At 35.1% G+C, this 21,700-nt stretch overlaps 3 protein-coding genes across 4 annotated transcripts; 2 read left to right on the top strand and 1 right to left on the bottom strand.

Annotated features, from left to right (window-relative positions):
• Positions 1-5,618: 5,618 nt before the first annotated feature.
• Positions 5,619-8,492, top strand: LOC131610769 (reticulon-like protein B11). Of its 2 annotated transcripts, none has more exons than XM_058882819.1 (6): positions 5,619-5,813; positions 5,994-6,174; positions 6,624-6,765; positions 6,881-6,950; positions 7,052-7,228; positions 8,014-8,492. In XM_058882819.1, the coding sequence occupies exons 1-5, from the start codon at positions 5,762-5,764 to the stop codon at positions 7,219-7,221; spliced, it is 615 nt and encodes a 204-aa protein (XP_058738802.1). In that variant the 5' UTR covers positions 5,619-5,761; the 3' UTR covers positions 7,222-7,228; positions 8,014-8,492. The 2 variants fall into 2 exon arrangements, with proteins under 2 accessions (XP_058738802.1, XP_058738795.1); XM_058882812.1 differs by having other exon boundaries at positions 5,620-5,813; positions 7,052-7,221.
• Positions 8,493-10,800: 2,308 nt separating this feature from the next.
• LOC131647514 (uncharacterized) lies at positions 10,801-11,298 on the top strand. Its single transcript, XM_058917410.1, has one exon. The coding sequence runs from the start codon at positions 10,801-10,803 to the stop codon at positions 11,296-11,298; it is 498 nt and encodes a 165-aa protein (XP_058773393.1).
• A 6,949-nt stretch (positions 11,299-18,247) lies between these two features.
• LOC131643343 (protein TIC 21, chloroplastic) lies at positions 18,248-21,412 on the bottom strand. Its single transcript, XM_058913541.1, has 5 exons — positions 21,048-21,412; positions 20,643-20,900; positions 19,669-19,872; positions 18,683-18,797; positions 18,248-18,589 (listed from the first exon to the last, which is right to left on the bottom strand). Exons 1-4 carry the CDS (start codon positions 21,321-21,323, stop codon positions 18,684-18,686), a joined length of 852 nt encoding a protein of 283 aa, XP_058769524.1. The 5' UTR covers positions 21,324-21,412; the 3' UTR covers positions 18,248-18,589; position 18,683.
• Positions 21,413-21,700: the final 288 nt, after the last annotated feature.

Consider the following 21,700-nt stretch of genomic DNA (forward strand, 5'->3'; position numbering starts at 1 on the left):
TCAGCAAAAGAAAGAAGAAAGAGAAACAAATGGAAATGGTGTTTGGGAAAAAAGATTTAATTTGGCCTAATAAGATGTTGACAGGTGGTGAAGAAGTAGAAAAGTGGAAGCATGTGCTTTAGTTTATTTTGTTAATTACGGGAATAACCTTTTGCAAGGGTAAACAAATTATTTTGGAAGGGCAATATGGACAGTTTGGTCAATACTTTAGTATTTGGTAGATAGTTGATAGTTGACAACTTCATCTCCCAATTTGCAGTTGATGTCAAATTTTTAAAAATGATTTTGTTTTGCGATTTTGACACGACCCACACTACTGAGGGCCAACCTAAGGTAAAATCCACTGTAACTCTAGATCTAGCCATAAGAGACCTAAATAACTCAAAGTGACATTGAACGTATAGGTAACACCAGCCCCTAATCCACCTATCTAAAAATAATATACCTAAGAGATGCCTCTACATCGTAGATGACAAAAAGGTGAAAAGAAATTTTCCTAAAATTTTGACAAAGGTCACAAGAAAGCTCATTCGGATCTAGAATCATCAGACGCTTAAAAAGATTATTCTTCGTAGAAAACGTATCCTTAAATAACTGCCAATTTAGAGAGAGCTCAAATATTTCAAATAAGAGGCATAACCCAACTCACTTAAAGAGAAAGATTATTCGGGTGCAAGGTGGGGCTTAATAAGAAATTATACACATTTTCGATACTACAGATAGATATCCCCTTCTACCAAGTTGAAATGAATCTAAAATCTTCTAAACGTTCCCAACAAAAGAATAGACAACATTGAGTCCATATATATCACAAAAGATTTTCAAGACAAAAATCATTACCATGAAACTATCTCCATCTCCATTTACCCGAAAGATCCAGATTGACAAAATGCATATCTCTAATAGCCACACTCTTCATCTTGCAAAGACCTAATCACAAATTCTTGGAGATTTTAGAGTTGCTTTTGACACCTCTCAAAAGGAATCTCTTCTAGAGTCCAACCAAAGTCTTCCAAACTTTCATTAGCAACTTCAAGGAGGAAAGAAAGAAAGATAATGATGATATAATAAAGGAAAAAGTTTTAAAAAACCACTGAACAATCCAAACTAACATATTTGTTACCCATGAAACAAACTTTTTTTAGATGCTTAGAATGAGAGCTTTTCAGGTAGACTCTTTGCAGGGGTTGACACCAACTAAAAACATAATATATTTGAACGAAAAAGATTATTGTTTGCAATGCATAAATCCTTCCACCATAACCATAAATTTAACATCTATATTGACCTCAATCAAGCTACTCTTAGCAAAATTCACCCGAAGACTAGAAACAACCTAGAAAACCTTGAGAATAACTTTAATAACTTAAAGATAATCAAATGACAATTCTCCCAAAATCAAAGTATCGTCCGTATACTGAATATGAAAGATCACAACATCTGAGGTCCCCACTTTAAAACTAGAAAAACACTTAGATCAACTCCCTTTTGAAACAAGTCATTTGAACCCTCAACAACCAGGAGAAAAAGGATATCATTGCTTGAGCCCTCTCTGAATGTTAATCTCTTGGATATGACACCCATGCATGATCAGAACAAAGAGGTTCCTAGTGAACATAAATGCATCTATACAAGCACATCATCTATCACAAAAACCAAATTCACAAGCATAGAGTCAAGGAATCTTCAAATAACAAAATCATAAGATTTTTTAAAGTCACCCTGAGAATAAGGCAATCCTTTTTAGTTTTCTTAGTTAGGTCAACGAGCTCATTAAATAATGCCACACCATTAACCAAAAGCCTACCTTTAATGAAAGTCGATTAATTTACGAAGATGATTTTGTCCATCATTGAGGCCATCCTAGATGCCAAGACGTTAGCCACAAGTTTATAAATTTCCGATGTGACTTCAGTTCATAAAATTACCGGGAATTTTAAATTTTCGGTATATGAAAAATAGCGAAAATTCCAAATTTCGGACTTAAAATTTGTTTTCTTCCCTTTTTTAAAACTTGAATAAAATACACGGTGAAATAACGATTGTCTTAGTATTTAAATAGAATAAATGTCATACATAGATGCATTACAAAAAAACTACAATCACTTCTTAGACAATTCTTCCCAACGTCTGAACCGACCCGTATATGCTGATTCACATGCTTTTGCATCTTTATAACAATTCTTCCTCCAACGATCAGTGACGGGAGGCAGTGGACAACCATGTCTCAACTTTACATGAACTCAATGATTACCGTCGACAAAACCAACAACAATGATTGTATGTCGACTCGTGTATGAGGGTGGAGTTATGAGAAGTGGGAAAAATGTTATGTTCATTTTCATGGAAAACGAAACAAATACAACACTATATCTAGAAGCAATAGGGTAACCCATATCTGGAGTCGACATCCATTTCTACTTACCCTGAACACCCAAGTGTTTTATGAGTAATGAATTACTAACATAAGAGACAATGTCATAAAACAACTTGGAAAACAATTCTTCGTGTTGATGGAATTGAGAATGCAACTGTATTCAAACATCATAACATGCATCTTGCCCCCATCCTAATGCAGATGAAATACAATGGAAACCACAGTTTCCATCTGGTTTAACATCAATAATGTCATCGATGTATGGATGAAAGAAAGTAGAAAACTATGACAAATACTCGCCTTTTGCAGAATTGGTAGAAGGTTGCTTACCAATATGCATGGTTGACGATTGACTCCCACTTGGTTGTGTGCATGATCTCTTCGTAGTCTAACTCCCCTGCAAAGCATCAGCATATTCCAACTGACTTGGATCACGATGCACATCACTTTCCTCACCTTTTCTACTCTTCTTAACTCCTCTCTTTGGCTTGTATATCACCGGCCGTGGACACATTGAAGTTGTGGACGGATAGGCTAGATCATGAACTTTTTTCTTCAACGAACTTTGACCCACAATATCCAGAGTACTGAATTTTCTCTTAAACTCTTCGCACTCCTCATCTAAATCCCACTTGATCTCGTCAGGACTCACATCATGTTCTAAAATTTGCAATTTTGTCCAAAACACACGTATAATTTCCAAAGGTGTAGGTATGTCTAGAACCTAGTAACCGGCAAGCTGACACACACACGGTAACCCATGTGTTATTCTAATGTAACAACCACACCTCTCCTTGCTTGCACCAACAAATTTAACTCTTTCTAGTTCCTTTCTAATGAGTTTTATACACCATCTTGAAACAAAACTGTGCAATTCAGAATAGAATGGAGTGTTATACCGATGTTCAATGTTGACGATACTTTTTTGAAATGACACTCTTATGGAACCTAGCTGCAAGTTCAACATTATGTTCACGGCATCCTAGCTCGCACATAAATCACCACGACTTGTCGTTAACATGTTCTTCAGTCTCCAATGTGCAGACTCCATCCTAGAAAACGTCAACACATTAAATAAACAACTCACAAATTAACATAAACATATTTCCTGTTAGAAGAAGAATGTACTTATTTGTTGTTGTGTTCCCTAAATGAGTGACTTTGTTAGTCCATGCAGAAACAAACCTTTCTTTATACGGTGTTAACCATGTTTCTTTCACATACTTGACAAATGATGGAATATCACCACATACACTCTCGAAGTGGTTCAGATGGACATCAAATTCATCTTCTGTATTTGAATACATCATGTTGTTCCATTGATCCATGACATGTTCTTATCTTTCTTATTTCACGTACTCTTTACATTTCATGCTAACATTTTTTGAAATATGAAATGTACACAACAAATGAGACGCATTTGGGTACACAGTATCAATGGCATTCATTAATGCAAGTTCCCAGACCGTCACCATGACATTTGGAAGCAACTTCTCAGAATACAACAACTCTTTAAGATTTTGTACTGCCCGTGTAAAGTTCTATTCTCTTTCATGTTCCAAATATGCAAAAGCAACTAAAAACGTCAATTTTGTTGATGTAACACCAACAATCTCAAGCAGTGGTAACCAGTACCTGCATGATTCAGCAACCAGTTCTTTCAACATATTTTTAAGATGGGAAAATTAAAATTAAAATTCTCACCTATTTGTTTTGTACGTGCAATCAGAAATCAACACCAGAGGAAATATATTCAACAACTTGACAGAGTCAGGGTGTGTCCAGAAGATATCAGCCACAATATCTGAATTCTCCTTATTTCTAGACCAACACATGTATTTCTCTTGGTGAATAAGGCTCAATAACATTTGCATTTCTGTCATTGCACCTATCTTTCCTTGTCTATATGTTGCTCTATCTCGGTATATCTAAGTAATACTTGTGAGACTTTATGGGTATTTGTCTTTCAAAGCAGACACGACATACCTTGGTGCCATATTGTACTTCGTCATGTCATTCACAAACTTTCTTTCATCATCTTTTAGACGACCCAATATGTCATGACCTACCAAATCCTTATCTAGTCTGCGATTGTGCATCCCACATGTAACCATCACCTTCAAACCAATACCACTCGGAACAGATCTTAACCTAAATGGGCATCTAACCTTTATAGTATAATTGCCATCTGATCCAAGATTTTTCTTTTTGTAATTTCCTCCCCTGTCACAGTCCATAATTAATTTATCCTTCCTCCCCCGCATTCCATTAGCAGAATCAGATCGGATTGTAACAACAGCAATACAATGACTTTTTCCAATTGAACGTGCCCATTCTAGAACTTTATCTCGTGATTCAAAAATCTTACAATCACAAAAACGTATAATTAGATAACTTCATCAATTTATAAAAACAAAAAACATTGTGTATGAAGTCCAGTAAACATACCGTATCTGTGATGAAGTACTGCGTAAGATTAGTACATGAATCCGTAGAAGAAGCTGAAGCTGTCGGTTTAGTACTGCAAAGATATAAAACTTCATCTGCCATACCGAAAATTTTAGGTTCTAAAGAAATTTTCGGTATTGGTTTTCTACCGAAAATTGGTGAAATTTCCGAGATGGCGTAATATTTTGTAAATGAATACCAGAATTTTGCAAAAAACAAAGAATTTCTGGCATCGGCCAAAAAAGGGTACTGAAAATTTGCTCTGCGGTACCGAAAATTTACTTTTTGATGTTATTTCAACAAAAAACATTGTGTATGAAGTCCAGTAAACATACCGTATCTGTGATGAAGTACTGCGTAAGATTAGTACATGAATCCGTAGAAGAAGCTGAAGCTGCCGGTTTAGTACTGCAAAGATATAAAACTTCATCTGCCATACCGGAAATTTTAGGTTCTAAAGAAATTTCTGGTATTGGTTTTCTACCAAAAATTGGTGAAATTTTCGAGATGGTGTAATATTTTGTAAATGAATACCGGAATTTTGCAAAAAACAAAGAATTTCTGGCATCGGCCAAAAAAGGGTACTGAAAATTTGCTCGGCAGTACCGAAAATTTACTTTTTGATGTTTTTTCCCACAGTAAATAATATTAAGGGCATTTTGGGAATAACGTAAAATATGTGGGTGACATGTATCATTTGGGGGTGATATATATAATTCTCAAGAAATGGGCCTGAAAAGCCCAGCCCGTGAAATAGCAGAATCGTAACGCATGTCGTTTTTCTCTTTCCTGTTGTAAACAGAAACAGCGAATAGTTGATGATGACAAAAACCGAAAGAAGAAATAGCCACCGTAACCGTAACTCTAACCGCAGTTTCTTCTAATATCTGGTTGTTACTCTTAACTCTGCACTCACCACCAAATCCTCCAATCGCCATGGTAGAACCTAAACGGATCTCCGTTCATCACGCTCTCGGCGCCGGCATAGGTTCTCTCCTTCTCTCTCCCCTTCCGATTTCGTTCAATCTTCTATGAATCCCTTACTTCTGTTACTTTAAAGTTAACAATTGATCTTGTTTATGATTCGATTAGTTTACGCTTTGAAACGATTGATTTAGAAATGAAAATCGGAGTTGACTATTTTTTATTTTGATTTGATTTGCGTTAGTTGCTGATGTGCTGCTATGGAAGAATTGGCGTGGAGGAGTTGCGGTGCTGAGTTCGGCTACCACATTGTGGTATCTGTTTGAGCGAGCCGGTTATAATTTCTTGTCATTTGTGGCTAATGTGATTTTGCTTCTTGTTGTGATTCTGTTTTTATGGGCTAAAGCTGCTAATCTTCTTAATAGGTAGTTTACTTCTTCATAATCATTTTGCATTTTCAACGAGATTCGTATTGTGGATTTGTTATGCTTGAATTTTGTAATCGATCTTGCTATGAAGAAGAGACACCAGAAAACACGACGCTGATGTTGACACCAACAATAATTTGAAAAAAATAATAAATTAAATATAATCACAACACAAGTGTTGGTTTCGGACTGACTCAGACACACCTTTTTTTTAAGAGATGTTGGTGTTAGAGAACAATCTTGTTTAGAGGGAGAACAATTAGTGCATAGAGATGCTAATGCTATGAAATAACTATGAGGATGTTAAGTCTTCTTTGAAATTGTAATTTGTTAGGCAGAAAGAGAGGTTTGTTTAAGCATTCTATAAAGAAAGAGAGGTTTTAGATCGGTTACTATAAGGTCTATACTTTCTCTATGATTGAAATTATTTTGTTTCTATGTTACAGACCGCTTCCTCCTCTGCCTGATCTGGAGATCTCGGAGGAAACTATTGGCAAGCTTGCTGATGAACTGCAAATTTGGATAAACCGGGCTTTGTCTGTTGCACATGATATAGCAATTGAGAGAAATTTGTTGCTTTGTCTACAGGTAGTGGGTTGGATTTTCTTCTTGTCTTTGTTTATATTGAGTTCAATGAATTTGAGCAGTACAATTTTTTTTTATTTTTACATTGACACATGTTTGTGTGAACTTGGTGAATCAGGTTGTTGGTGTATTGTTGACAATATCTTATATTGGTAGTCTGTTTAACTTTCTGACTTTGATCTACATATGTAAGTTCTATGCGTCTATAGGTCATTTATGCTATAATGTATATTTTTTGAAATTCTCTCCGGGAAAGTTTGGTTTAATATTTCTCTAATGATCTTGTCAGGTGTTCTTCTTAGCTTGTCTCTTCCCGTGTTGTATGACAAGTACCAGGATAGAATTGATGAGAAGATACACGTGGTACATGGGGTTGCTCATCCACATTATCAAAAGATTCACAGCATTGTTTTGAGCATTATTCCAAATAGTGCAAAAAAAGAAAAGAAGGTGCAGTAGGTACGAAGTAAGAGCATGCTATTCCTTTACATTTGTGTTTGATGCACATAGTTCCTCAAAAGCATCTCATGATTCCTTACCTATACACGCAATTTGTCTATTATTTGCTCAGAAACGATATCCATAGCTGTACCATCTAGGTAGGTATTTGTGTATTAGTACTCTCATTAGACCATGTTTTCACTTGACATCTTTCTATTTTAGACAGACACTAGTTTACCATTGAAACTGAATGTTAAGTAACATTTGCCGTTCTATGTTAGCTTGTGACAAGTCATCATGGATGTTATCTATTGTGAAACTAAAAAAACTAGTTATTAGCAATCATAGAGTTTTAGGAGGCTAAGAGCTGCAGAAAGGGTGTGTTAATGGCTATGAAGCACAAACACCGAAATTGACTCGACACTGACACGTTAACACCAGTAATAATTTGAAAAATGAATAAATGGAACGTAATCACATGTGTCGTTGTCCGACACTGACAAATGTCCATGTCTGACACCGTGCACACCTTTGTTCATGGGTGTTTGTGCTATAGAGGTTTATGGTATATAAATGATGTGCATATGATCATCTACTTTTGATTATTCTGGTATTTATATCATTTTGTCCAATTCCCAGTTACCTCTAATGATATCAAATGCAACAGATGTTTTATAGAGTCAATTTTTGTATAATTTTTCCATGAATGATTTGATTTGAGTTTATAAGCAAAATTGTATTCACATTCTTAAAACAAAAGCTTATACGGTTCTATTGAAGTTATGTCAATTTCTTCCATTTCAAATCCAGAGTGCAGATGGTTAACTGAAGTCTAGTTAGGAGCGTACAGAATCTACAGATGGATGCTTAACTCATGAAGTACTGGAGGTTATCGTTTTGTTTGGAAGTTGTAGCCGTTTTAGTTCATGACTTGTGGTATGCTAATTCTTCAGGAGCCGGATTGAAAAAGAGCTTTGATTTAGATGATATTTCTGTTGTGATTTTCTGTGTACCCCATTGGAAAATGCTTTATATGAATTTTGATAAATAGGTATGTACCCTTGTTGAGTTTCACTTTGGATTAGATTTACCCGAGGGGGAAAAAGAACGTACGTGAGAACTTACACATATTTTTTAGGATGGTAACATGGCATGGTTTATGGGTACAAATAGATTTTGTATGAGTTGGTTTTATGATGTATTCCTGAAAGTGTTTAATCAGTAATTACCACGGCGTGTACTGCAATACTTTTAATTTTAAAAAATAGGGAAATATACAATTAACAAAATATCTTGTCACCTTAGGTTACATTGTGCTTGCTTCTATGATTGTAATTGCCAATATAGGGCCTGTTTAGTTTTTGTTTTAATCCTTTGATTTATTTTCTTGTTTTCAGTTTTAATTTAAAAAAAGATCACAATATATTTATTTTCTTTACAAAACTTTGAAATAAAAAAGGTGAAAACAACGTGAAACCACCACTCAGGTTCCCACTCTTGTTAGGTAATAAACAATATGTGATGATTATTGTTTTTTTTGGCTGTTGACTCCACCATTCAGTTCAGGTTTCTAACTAAATTCATATAAAGGTATGAGAAGAGAAAATTTAGGGAATTTCTTTGTATTCCTTGTAAGGTGAAATTTATTTTTTGAAAATTCCAAAATACCTTTCGGAAATACCTTTTGGAAATGCATCTCTAAACGCACTCTAAATTAAATTTTAAAGTGTTTCAAAAATGCATATTCAAAAATACTTTGTTACACTTTAACGTTAAATTTAAATGTTCAGTGACGTTTTCGGAGATGCACTTTCGAAAATATTTAGCTTATACTACGCTGTATGAACTATTCATTCTTCTCATTTCACTCCATAACCAAAACCCTTTAAAAAATTCCATCCATTCTCAATTTATTTTTCGTCTTCAAACCAAATTTCAAGTGTTTTATCATGTCAATGAGAACATAATAAACTGCAATTTAAGATAATTTTTTCTTCTTTTATCTCTCATATCCTTGTATTGGAGTTGATTTGTGAATGAAAAAACTGCGTCTCTTCGGAAATGTACTTTTGAAACTTACCTAAATTATTTCGAAAGTGCATTTTCGAAACAGTCTGTTACAGAAACAAAATTTTGAACAGATTTTCTATTTTTGTCCGTTTTAGATATGGTGTACCCGGACATGTTTCCCAAACCTGTTACAGACAAGGTGAATGAAGATGCTAAGTCAAATGAGGTGAATGACGATGTTAAAACGATAGTTTTTGAGATAAATGTTCGGCAACAATTTACAAATTATCAAGTTTTTAATACTCGTCAACATATGCTTGAATGGGTCCGAATGGAAGCTAGCAAACTCGGGTTTGGCGTTGTGATTGGAAGGCCCGACAATGACACTTGTAGAAGGAAAATATTTGTACCGACGAGATACGAGAGAGGTGGAAAATATGTTTCAAAAATTCGAAAGTTAAAACACGATGACACCGGGTCGAGAAAATGTGAGTGTCCTTTTAAATTGCGCGGATCATGCATGATGGATGATACGTGGCGATTTAGTGTCATTTTTTGTAAACATAATCATGTGTTGGACACCAAGCTACAAGGTCATCCAATTGTAAGTCGACTTAAGCCGGAGGAGAAATAAATTAATTCGGAAATGTCGATAATCAAAGTTGCGTCGAGAAACATACTTGCAGATTTGAAACAGAAAAGACCACAAAGTGCTTCAAATATCAAGCAAGTATATAACGACTGTTATAAACGGAACATTGCGAGCAGAGGTCCGAGATATGCCTAGTGTCATTGTAACCGACCGATATAACACCCTTATGAATGCGGTTGATAGTATGTTTCCTACATCCTATGTATTACTTTGTCGGTATCATATATAAAAAAATGTGAGAGCTACGCTCAAACCTGCAGTTGGCACCAAAGATTTTAAGGGTGAAGACAGAAACATGGTCAAATCTAGTGTTGTTATGGAGAATATAATGGATGCATGGGCAAATATTTTAAATTCTTCTATGGAAGAGTTGTATGTTGAGAATGTTGTACATTTCAGAAGCTTATGTTTCAAGTACCCAAATTTTCTAAAATACGTGGAATATACTATTCTTGATCAAGTGAAAGAGAAAGTTGTGTGTGCTTGGATGGACCGGGTTAGAAATTTGGGAAAGAGCAGAGGAAAATTGCCTATCTAGAAACCATTGGTTTGAAACCTTCTTCGCAGCCGGTAAAAACCAAAGGTGCCCCTAAAAAGGTGAAAAGTACACAAGATGACAGTTCAACAAAGCGGACTTCGTCTTACCATGAAGTTGTTGATTCACATTTCCCTAATTCTCCAACCCCAAAAGCCCAAAAAAGTGCTTTCAAGGGAGCTCCCATTTCCAAACCACCTTGTACAACTCCGATTACAAAACCACCAATTCCACCACCGATCATTCACATTGATGAGATGTTGCTTTTTATGCACAAACACAATGAAAGGATCGTAGATGTGGGGGTGATGGTAATTGCGGGTTTCAGTTTGTGTCCGGTTTACTAGGTAAATGAGAGGAGAACCACACTATTGTGTGACAAACACTTATTTCAGAGTTGATGGTGCATAGGGAATATTACACACGACTATATGGGAATAAGGAAGGATTCGATAAAATTCACAATGCTCTTGTTTCATGTGTTACCGGTTCCGCACCACCTGAAAAGTGGATGTGCTTCCCTGAAATGGGCAATCTTATAGTAAGTGCATATGATATGGTGTGTATCGATCTGGCGAGATATGGTTTTTCGGAGACATTTTTCTCACTTCGGAGTCGCCCACCTCAAGATCCATCCGGCTGCATCATTTGTATTGGGTATCTTAGATCGCTCCTTTTTTTCCAAGTTTATTTTAAATTGGGATGTCCTATTCCAGCTACATCAGTGAAATGGATGACACATTCCGCAAAAGAGGCGGAAACTTGGCCGAATCACTTTTTGGAAAGGAAGAAAGAGTTCACCAAATTGTCGGAGCTTGAGAGAGAATCAAATAGGGAGAAGTCGAAAAAAGAACCAATTTTAGATTTAAGTAGTGACAATTCTTTTGATGCATTTTAGAATGTAATCGAACAATTTTTTCAATGTATTGTCGTGCATAATGTATACTCTATATGATTCTATACATATATAATATAACTATTCAACGTGTTACCGCTGTTTACTTTTACCGATTTAAATAATTTTATGTTTCTATGGTACTGATTTTGCCTAAATAAATTTTGTTGTTGGTTCTGCAAAATTCGAAAATGCATATCCGAAATGTTTTACGAAAACCATCAGGGGTGAATTCGGAAGTGTATATCCGAAACATGCCATGACACAAGATAACAAATTTTGGGACTAAATTGCTCCAAATCTCTAATGAATAGAGTCTCCAAACCATTTCTTCAACATCACACACCACAAATAAGAGATGACGCAAACATATTATCACCTTGCTTTTGTTTACTATAATGGTGCAAAATTGCCATTTCAATTTAGGTTCTCTGTGGACACACATCTCGGTGAGCTGATTACCATACTCAATTCTCTCCTACAATATCTAGAAAATTGAAAGGTAGTTAAGCTCAAGTATCGTTCACCATCACTTGACACTGAAGAAAATGTACAACTCACCCAGTTTGCACTGAAGGCAAATGACAATTTAAAGGTTATGTGGAGTACTTTTCGTCGATACTCTACTAAGGGTCCGATTGAAGTGGATGTGAAGATTCAAATATCGGAAGAAGATGTTATCTAAATGTTGCAACGTCCTCAGTTACCCGTTTATAACAACATGTAATTTTAAATTTATGTTCAATATATATGTAATTTCGACTATCTATGATAAATTTGTGTTAAGCTTCTCTAGTTTTTAGGTTTTATTTTCTGAAAATCATTATTTCGAATATGTACTTCCGAAATCCACCAATGAGTGAATTCAAAAATATATCTGCGAAAGCATCCCTAAAAAAATGAAATGTGGTGCGTTCGGAGATGCATCTCCGAATTCAGGGGTAAAACTGAAATTTCGCCAGAGGCAACTAAGAAGGTTAAGGGATGTACAAAAAAACTCCCAAAAACTTATAGCACGATCGAACCACCTATACTTTGGTTCATGATGGATCAATCAATAAGGCTATTAATACAATTTTTTGTATACATGACCGAAATACATGACATACAATTGGTACATGATATAAGTCACACAACCTCTACTATTTCAACTCTCCCCCTTTTGTTGGTTGTACTACAACAATGTCTCCAAGTCTAGTTCATACTATGCATCATACAAATTTAAATATGTTGAAAGAAATCTGTTAAGTGTTTATCCCAAGTTTGATATGTCAATTTAGACTTCTCAAACTTGACTTGTGTTTTGGCTAGCCCAATCATCTTAATTGGCTCAACCCACTTATTAGTCTAAAGAGGCCCAATAAGCGTTGACCCACTCTTTGGATCAAGGAGAGGACGAACCTCCCCTTCGACCGAGCAGGACTCACCAATAGCTCTCCCACAATATAGGACTATCTGAGCACGCTGGGTCTCCGTCCCCGCCAACGACTAGTTCCCATTGCTCTGCTAACTAAGACCTTTTCCACTGTTTCCTATAATCTGAGCCCGGAAATCACGCCCAAGCCCACATAAAGAAGACGACCTAGTCCACCTCAAAGAGAACATTATAAATCGCCCTTTACCCCTAGAGGGCAAGGTAATCCAAATTTTGCCCACAAACTACATACTTTCTGTTGTACCTTTGTTCTCTTTCTTACTTTGGCACCGGAGTATATTGTAGGTACAACCCCTTTTTTTCCTCAACCATCACCGAAGATCAAGCCTTCGTTGTTGGCCACCTGTTCTGACTCTTCCCAAACAAGTTGGTTGTTAGATATGGTTATAGTTGGTTATAGGTATTAGTACAAGTTGGATATATAAATTTAAACTTCCCAAACTTGTAGTTATAATTGGTTATAGGTATTTACAAGTTCATATTACTTGCAAACTACTCTTTTTCGTTCCTTTATAATTGTTATTTTTTTGACTTTTTTACACATACTAAGAAAACTAATAATTATTGTTACTTTTTAATAATTTTTTATTTTATTTTACCTATAATATTATTAACTTTTCATTATTCCAATATACTTTTTTCTCTCTCCATAATAAATATTAGGGACAATTTTCACAAAACTATAATCATTATTACTTTGAACTTTGTAAACAATAATTAAAAATAAACAATAAATTTTTCAGAAAAGTGACAATTAAAAAGGAACAGAGGGAGAAATAGTTAATACGATATAAGTCATTATTATTATTTTTATAAAATTAGCTTAGTTGGATTTTGAACAAGTTTCTAAATTTAAAGCATAAGCGTCACGTGAGTGTTAGAAAGATTGTTGAAAAAAGAGTGCTCATAGCATTTTTCGGACTCATATGTATTTCATCCAATTAAAAAGTGAGTGTTAGAGAGAATGTTGAAAAGAGAGTGTTCATAGCATTTCTCCTATACTCTATTGTAGTCTCTATTTTACATATTTTTGTTATTCTCGTAGAAATCTTATCCTCCTTTCTCCACCCTCTTGCTTTTTCTTTTGTTAACATTGTATCAACGGGTCGGGTGGACTCAATGAGACATTTGCAACAATGAAAATTCTTTTCTTATTTTTGTTGTCACGACTTGTTTTATCCTCCTTTTTCCATTCTCTTGCTTTCTGTTTTGTTAACATTGTATCAAAGGGTCTGGGGGACTCAATGAGACATTTGCAACAATGAAAACTCTTTTTCTTTATTTTTGTCATGACTTGTTTTCTTACGCATTCAATTATTCAATCTCACCAATTTGTGTGAAACAATTTGTTTCAGAAGGATTTTTTTTTATTTTTATAGAAGTTCTTTTGAGCCCCTTTGCATGGTTTGAAATTGTTTGTTTTGAATTCTTATAATAGTAATAACCAATAAATTTTTTGATTTACTTGCATATGATGATACTATTCACCAGACATCTTGTAATGATACTTCTCAACATAATAGAGTTGCTAAAAGAAAACACTGTCACATTTGTTGAGACTGTTCGTTCCCTTTGGTTATCTACTTTGGTTTCTAATGAGTTTTGGGGTAAAGCAATTCTTTTCGATTTTTTGTATGATTCTATCCTTGATTATTCTTCTTTGAAAGTATTTAGTTCTATTTGATTTGCTCTTCTTCCACAAGTAGAATGTAGTAAGTTGTATTTTTGTTCTGCCGTATGTATTTTTCTTGGTTGTGGGGATGATTAAAAGAGATATCGTATTATGATCCTCAAGAAAGGAAACTTTATGTTTTTCTTAATCTTGTATTTATTGAACACATTCTTTTTTACCCTCTTTCCTCTAATTCTCATATTAATGATAACTTAAAACTCACCCATATTGATCTTTTTGGTTTTAATGTTAATGTTTCTAGTGATTGTAATCTTGAGAACAACGGAACTAATGCTACTGATAATCCTAATATTGATATCTCTCTCATCCCCAGAAATATCCAACAACCTTCCACGTGTGTTTATCATACTCATCCTTCTCATCATTATTTGTCTCGTGATCATACGTCTACTCAATTGTCTACTTTTGTTTATTCCACTTACTCTGCTTCTTTTTATTCTTTTCTAACATATCTTCATAGTTTGTATCATCCATTTTCTTATTAAGAGGATATACTTGACACTCTTTCACAAAAGACTATGAAAGAAAAAATTTATACTTTGCACAAGACATATATTTGATAAATAGTAAGTCTTCTTCTTAGAAAACGAGCTATTGGATTTTGTTGAATATACAAAATAAAAACTAAGAGTATGATTTATAATTTGAGCTCTACAAATCATGTATTATTTCTAAGGGGTTCTCTCAAATATATGAATGAATTATTAAGAAAGCTTTGCTTTAGTGGCAAAGATGACTAATATTCACATTCTTATTGCAGTTTCACCAGTTTGTTAATGACATATTTCACAAATGGATCTTAAAATTTATTCCTAAATGGTGATCTTTATAAGGAAGATTATATGGTACCTTCGCTCAATATTTCTCATAATCAAGGTGTCGCGGTCGGTCAAAAAATCGCAACGTCGAGCGCGTCGAACGTTCGAGGATGCAAAACAGAGTCGCCACAGAATGTTATTTATTCCAAAAGTGGAAAGGGAAAATATAGATAAAACTCACGGGAGAAAAGGGATAAGATGGTCGTCGCAACCAAATTAGGGTTCGGGAGTCGGCTATGCAAGGGAAGATATTAACACCCCTCACATACATCGTATTCAATGGGACCCTTTTAGTTTTCTTTGTGTTAGTGTGTTAGTGTATTAGTATGCGTTCTTCTAATTATTACGAGAAAAGAGAAAGGGGTTTTTATTTTTTATTATTGTGCTCGCCAAGACATCGCATCTTGTGCCTACGTATTATCTCGTGCAATGGGATAGTCAGAGCATTCGTAGTTCGGGGACTACGTAATTAGTTTTTTTATTAGTGTGCTCGCCAAGACATCGCGTCTTGTGCCTCTATATCTTCAACGAAGAATCGAAGCGATTGTAGTTCGGATGAACTACGAGTTTGTTGGTTGATTTTATTAATGAATGGAGTTCGCACTTGGGCAAGAGGATAAGTTTTTGAATGGGGTTCGCATTTGGGTGAGATTTGCGCTTGGGCAATGAAAAGATGAGTTTTTGAATGGAGTTCGCACTTGGGCGAGATTTGCGCTTGGGCAAAGAAAAGATTCACGCTTGGGCGAAAAAAGAAGCGATGAATTTGAGTTGATTTTGTTGAGTACGAGTATTGAACACTTGAGTCCTAACAACCCACGTATTCAACAGCTGTCATGGCCAGCCAAAAATCACACCATCAAGCGCATCGCACGCTCGAGGTACAACAGAGTCGCCACCAATCTTTATGTATTCCAAAAGAAAAGGGAAAATATCGAATAAAACCCACGGGAAAAAAAGAATTGGTCTACGTAACCAAAAGCATGTTTGGATAGGGACAAGATATAGGCTAGGCAACAGGTTGGGGCATCATTTCAACAAGGATTTTGCTGCTTGCCATGTAGTTTTGGACACATTGATACAAGGTTTTTTTTACAGGTTTGGCTCTTATCAAAGTGGTCATGACTAGCAAAATATTTCCTTTTGCTTGGACATGATAGCAATTTTGAAGACAAGGTGGGCAAAGCTTGAAGATTTAACATAGGATTTCCTGGTGTAAAGCTCACAATTTCTTATGTAACTTTGTGTAACTAAAGACAATGATTGTAAAAAAAACTCAACAAAATTGGTTTGAGAAGTTTACCATTATTATCACGTCTTAGTTTCCTCTCTAGTGACCATGAATCAACTTTTTTTTTCCAAGACCACATCTCATCGTTGTATTTTAATCTCATTATATGCTAATTATATGATTATTATATGTGGTGATGTCGATGAAATTCATAATTTAAAACTATAATCATTAAACAAATTTGAGATGAAAGATTTAGACACTCCTTGCTATTTCTTGGGGATTAAAGTTACCTACTCTCTTAGAGGTTACTATCTCTCTCAATTCAAGTACATTACCAACATCTTGAACAAGCTTGTCTTTCTAATGCTAGAGGAGAAAATAATCCTCTTAAATTGAATGTGAAATATGCTTCCTCAAATAGTGTTTCTCTACCAGATCCCGCTTTATATCGTATTTTGATTATCATCCTGGTGTATCTTACGATTACCAACCACGATATTACTTATGTTGTTCATGTTGTCAGTTAGTTTGTTCATGTTGTCAGTTAGTTTGTTGTCTCTGCCATTATAGTATACTAAGCAATTGTTCTTCGCATTCATCATTATGTTCGAAGAACCTAATTTTAGAGCTTTTTGTTTCTCTCATCGTTCTCATTGAAGTTACGTGATTATTCTGAGACTAATTGGGTTGATGACTCTATGAATCATAAGATTACTAGTGGTTTTTGTATTTTTCTTAGAAAAGTAAAAAAAAAAAAAAAGAAGATATTGTATCACGATCTTTTATAGAAGTCGAGTATCATGCTATGACATCCACCACTACAGAAATAATTTGATTGCATTTTTTTTTGAACCGACTCCTTTGTATTATGATAACAAATGTGTCATTCAAATTGCACACAATTTAATATTTCATGAATGTGTCAAACACATTGAGTGATTGTTAATTCTCTTGTCACCATCTTCAACATATAACTATTTTCCGTCTCATCTCCCTTACATAGAGTTGATTTGTTTACGAAGAAGCAACATATAACTATTTTCCGTCTCATCTCCCTTACATAGAGTTGATTTGTTTACGAAGAAGCAGAGATGTTACTATTTTCCATTTTTAGCTTATTACTATTTTCCGTCTCATTGTTTCATATAAATACATTGGGAATTTCAATCGTAATCTCCTTACCAAATCCAACGTCAATCACCACTGGACCAACTAACGATCGGTGAAACTCTATCCTCTTTTCTCCTTCTTATCTTCTCTCTTTTGTTATCAACATTTCTTATTCTATCAATTTCTAATAATTAATTTCTCTTTTGAACTATCTTTCTTTTGTTTGGCTCTACAAGTTTTTCCTTTTTTTATAAGAGTGGGTATTATACTTATACTTATAGTTTGCATTTATGGCTACAACTTACAAGTATTTTAACTTAAATTTCACTTCCCCACGCAATTCCTCTGCTTGATTACGGCAAGCACTGGTAGTCCCTCCAAAATATTTTTGATTAATATAAAAATACAAATTTCCCTTGACAGCTTACTACTTTTCACAATCAGGACATGCTTTAAGTTAAATTAGAAAAATGTACACTCTTTTTACACCTAGATTTCCAACAATTATTTTTAAAAACTAATCATGTTAAATCCATCCTTTCTACGTATTGCAGTTGTACTAATTTTTAAATGCATTATTTAAAATAGCTTGTAATCCTGAGTTTTGCAAAGATCAATTAAATATCTGCTTATAAACCCACTACTAGCATATGAATCCTGCAAGAGAACCAAAATCAACCCTGCAATCTCTTATTAAACGGACAGACATGTAACCAGTATTTTGAGTTTAAAAAGCTATTATATTGCATGACAGGTCTAATATACAACAGTTTCAAAGTTGCAATTTGAAAGTTCTCCATTCTTACACTTACTGTGGACCAATTATGAGGGTGACAAGGTTCAAACTCAAACATTCCCAAACTGTCGACAGTGCGGTGAACCCCGGTACTGTGATAATCTGCTCATGGATCTTGAATTGTTGAGGAGCTATCATGATTCACACTTATTAACAACTTTTCAATTTGGAAATATAAGATGCAACCACCAACAAAGAGGGCCTTAAAATGCTGCATCAAGACTCAACACAATTCATTTAGAAAACAACCACTAGAAACAATTATTTATGTGCGTGAAATCATTCTACCAAACTTGAGACACACCTTATGCAAACTTGAGAAATGGAAGAGCTTCTGAAGGCGGTAATGTGACTGATCTCAACAATTCTAGGGAGAAAAGAATCCCAAGGAAATGAGAGAGAATTGTGTTTGCCGAAGCCTGTAAAACAAAGAATTGTACTAAAGTTAATACTTGAAGCCTGGCAGTATAGATATTGTATCCAACAGTCAATGTTACTCGCATTAGTTTGTTGTTCATGAAGTTTTCACTTTCAATTTGATATGTTCTTACTAATAACTACAAAAACATCATTTTGTATTCCATTTCCTTGTTTTGTGATTTTAGAAAAACATTGGAATGGAAACAAGATTCTGTCATTCTCACCACTAAAAAATCTTGAGGCACGGTAGTGAAAATAAAAATAGATAGCATTTTTATTGCTGGAAATCATTTACATTTCATACCTTCTAATAGAGTAATATGTATCTATCTAATACTACATAGCTAGGTGAGAAGTTATTTGCATTAAGGGAATTCAGTTATTTGTTCTCTCATTGTAATTGTCAAGTTCAGCTTCATCAATCCAATTTTCACCCCGAAATAACAATGGTATCATTCCCCTAATTTACTATTTTATAACTTTAAATGAAGAACATCGACAATGGTTAATGCCAGAAAACCATGTAGATAGAGTTGAAATCTAGAATGGCAAATTGATGGTCTTATTATACAAAGTTTTTCTACTGGAGAATGAAAAGAAAATTAATAGCGTTATTAAGAAAGATCTCGAGATAAACGATTTGGATAGTACTAGTAGCATGGTTCTGGATAGAACATTATGGCGAAAGTTGATCAATGTAACCGACTCCACTTAGTGGGATAAGACTTGGTTGTGGTTGTAGTGAATTAGCAACGGCCAAACTTTGCAAAACATAGGAAAGAGAAAAGCTGAGAGCAATGTTGATAAATAACCTAAATTTCCTATTCAGGAAGCAACTTTACTTTATATTGAACAACCAATAAGTGTTACCTGCACCAAAAAGACATCCAACGCGAGAACAGGGCTTGAACCAGGAGCGATCCCCTGATAATATGGGTTGGCAGAGGTAGTTAGAGCCTTTGCAACCAAGAATCCAACTGTGGCTTGCATACCAAGAATAGCAGCACCCATCCCCAAAAGGTTCAATACTATACCATTTTGTAAGCTTTTCACTACATCAGATCGCGGGGGTGCCTGAAACAACAACTAAAAGCTCAACCAACACCCACAGTTCCACACCATTAATAGTCACTAAGGTCCTGTTTGGATAAACTATCAAATTCAACAGTCAACACTTCTAATTATATAAGAGTTTATAAATAAGTTATTTCTATAACAAAAGATACAACAAACTCAAATTGTTTTTATAGAAGCTATAACTTATTTTCATAAACTATCTTATCTTACAGAGTTTATGCAAATATGACAAAAGCTTAAGGACATGCTATAAATTACTTCCAAAAGCTATTTCAAATCGTCTCACAATTGTTTATATCAATAGATAAGCTCAAATACATCAATCTAACGTCCCTAGGCTATGTTTGGATTGATGGAATAGCATGGAGTGGAGCGGAACAGAACAGAACATGATGGAATGGAGAGGAACGGAACATGATGGAATGGAGTGGAGCAGAATGGAACATGATGGAATGGAACACAGACTCCAATCCATTATTTGTGAATTTTTATAATTTGACAGAACTACAAATTAATCCATTCCATTGCATACACTACACCCCAAACCAAATGGAATGGAAATGGAAGGATTGGATTCCATCGTATTCCATTTCGCTCCATCCATTATTAGCAAATCCAAACAATGGAATTTCATTATTTACTACTCTATTCCATTCCATCTCATACCACGAATCCAAACATACCTAAAATATAAGGGCAATTACACATTCACCTTCTTAAGCAAATACAATTATTCGAATTTAACTTAAAGAACAAAATAAAGGAACCTTGGTAGGATCGTTTGCAGTTCTACGAAGCCTCTCAGACAGCCTAATATAACCAAAAGACCAAAACACTGAGATGAATGCAGCTGCTATTCCACCAGCTGTAGCATAAAATGTTGCCGGCGAAGTAACTTTTCCGGTAACAACAACCGAAAACGACAGTATGACAGCCGATACAATAGTGCACACAAGCTGACCCCAAAACCCTAAGCTACCTAAACGCTTAAAATGCCTCGCCGTTTTCTCCAATCTCTTCGACACCTGCACAGCAACAAAACCTCAATTGTCACGCTACATTGTAAATTGCACCAAATCAAACCCTAGAAATAGAATTCAATCTAACAAATTGCACCGGGAATTCAAAAAATTCACATTCAGTGATAGGTTAGAGATAGTGAGAGTATGTACCTGATCGAGTTTTGCTTTTTCTGATTCATCGGTGGAGGGAGTGAAAGGTGGAGAGGGTTGGGAAGAAGCGGTTACGGTGAAGGGAAGGTTCCATGGTCGGTGAGAAATGAAGGAACTGAAAAAGGGAGAAGAAGCGGTATGCTTGAGAGGGAGTGAGGGAAGGGAATTTGGGGTGGGAACTCTTCGGGGAAGACGTGGAACGGAAATGGATGAGAGTGAGAGTGGAACCGCCGTGAACCTGCCGGCGAATGGTGCCGGCGGTAGAAGAGTTTGCATTGTTAGTGTTAGAGTAAGAAATGAGAAGCGGTGTTGGATTTCTATGGTCTGTTTTCGTCGTCTTGCTTTCTTTGATTCGTTCACACTTCTGAGTTCTACCGGTTAGGCCTACTTATATTTGGGCTTTTGATATATTTTTTTTGGATTGTTGTTTCATAATTTCTTTATCCGCCCCTTGCCTTCTTAGGAATTCGCATTGAAATGTCAAAAGCGTTCTTATATTTCAGAAGTGCATATCCGAAGTCATCAAAAAGGGTGATTTCGGATATGCATCTCCGAAATTATTTTTTTATTTTAAAAAAAAAGATATTTTTGGAGATGCATCTCCGAAATCATCCTTTCGGATATGCATCTCCGAAAACACTTGTGTTTTGCTG

Source organism: Vicia villosa, linkage group LG1 (genome assembly GCF_029867415.1).
Source record: "Vicia villosa cultivar HV-30 ecotype Madison, WI linkage group LG1, Vvil1.0, whole genome shotgun sequence".
NCBI classification, from domain to species: Eukaryota; Viridiplantae; Streptophyta; class Magnoliopsida; order Fabales; family Fabaceae; genus Vicia; species Vicia villosa.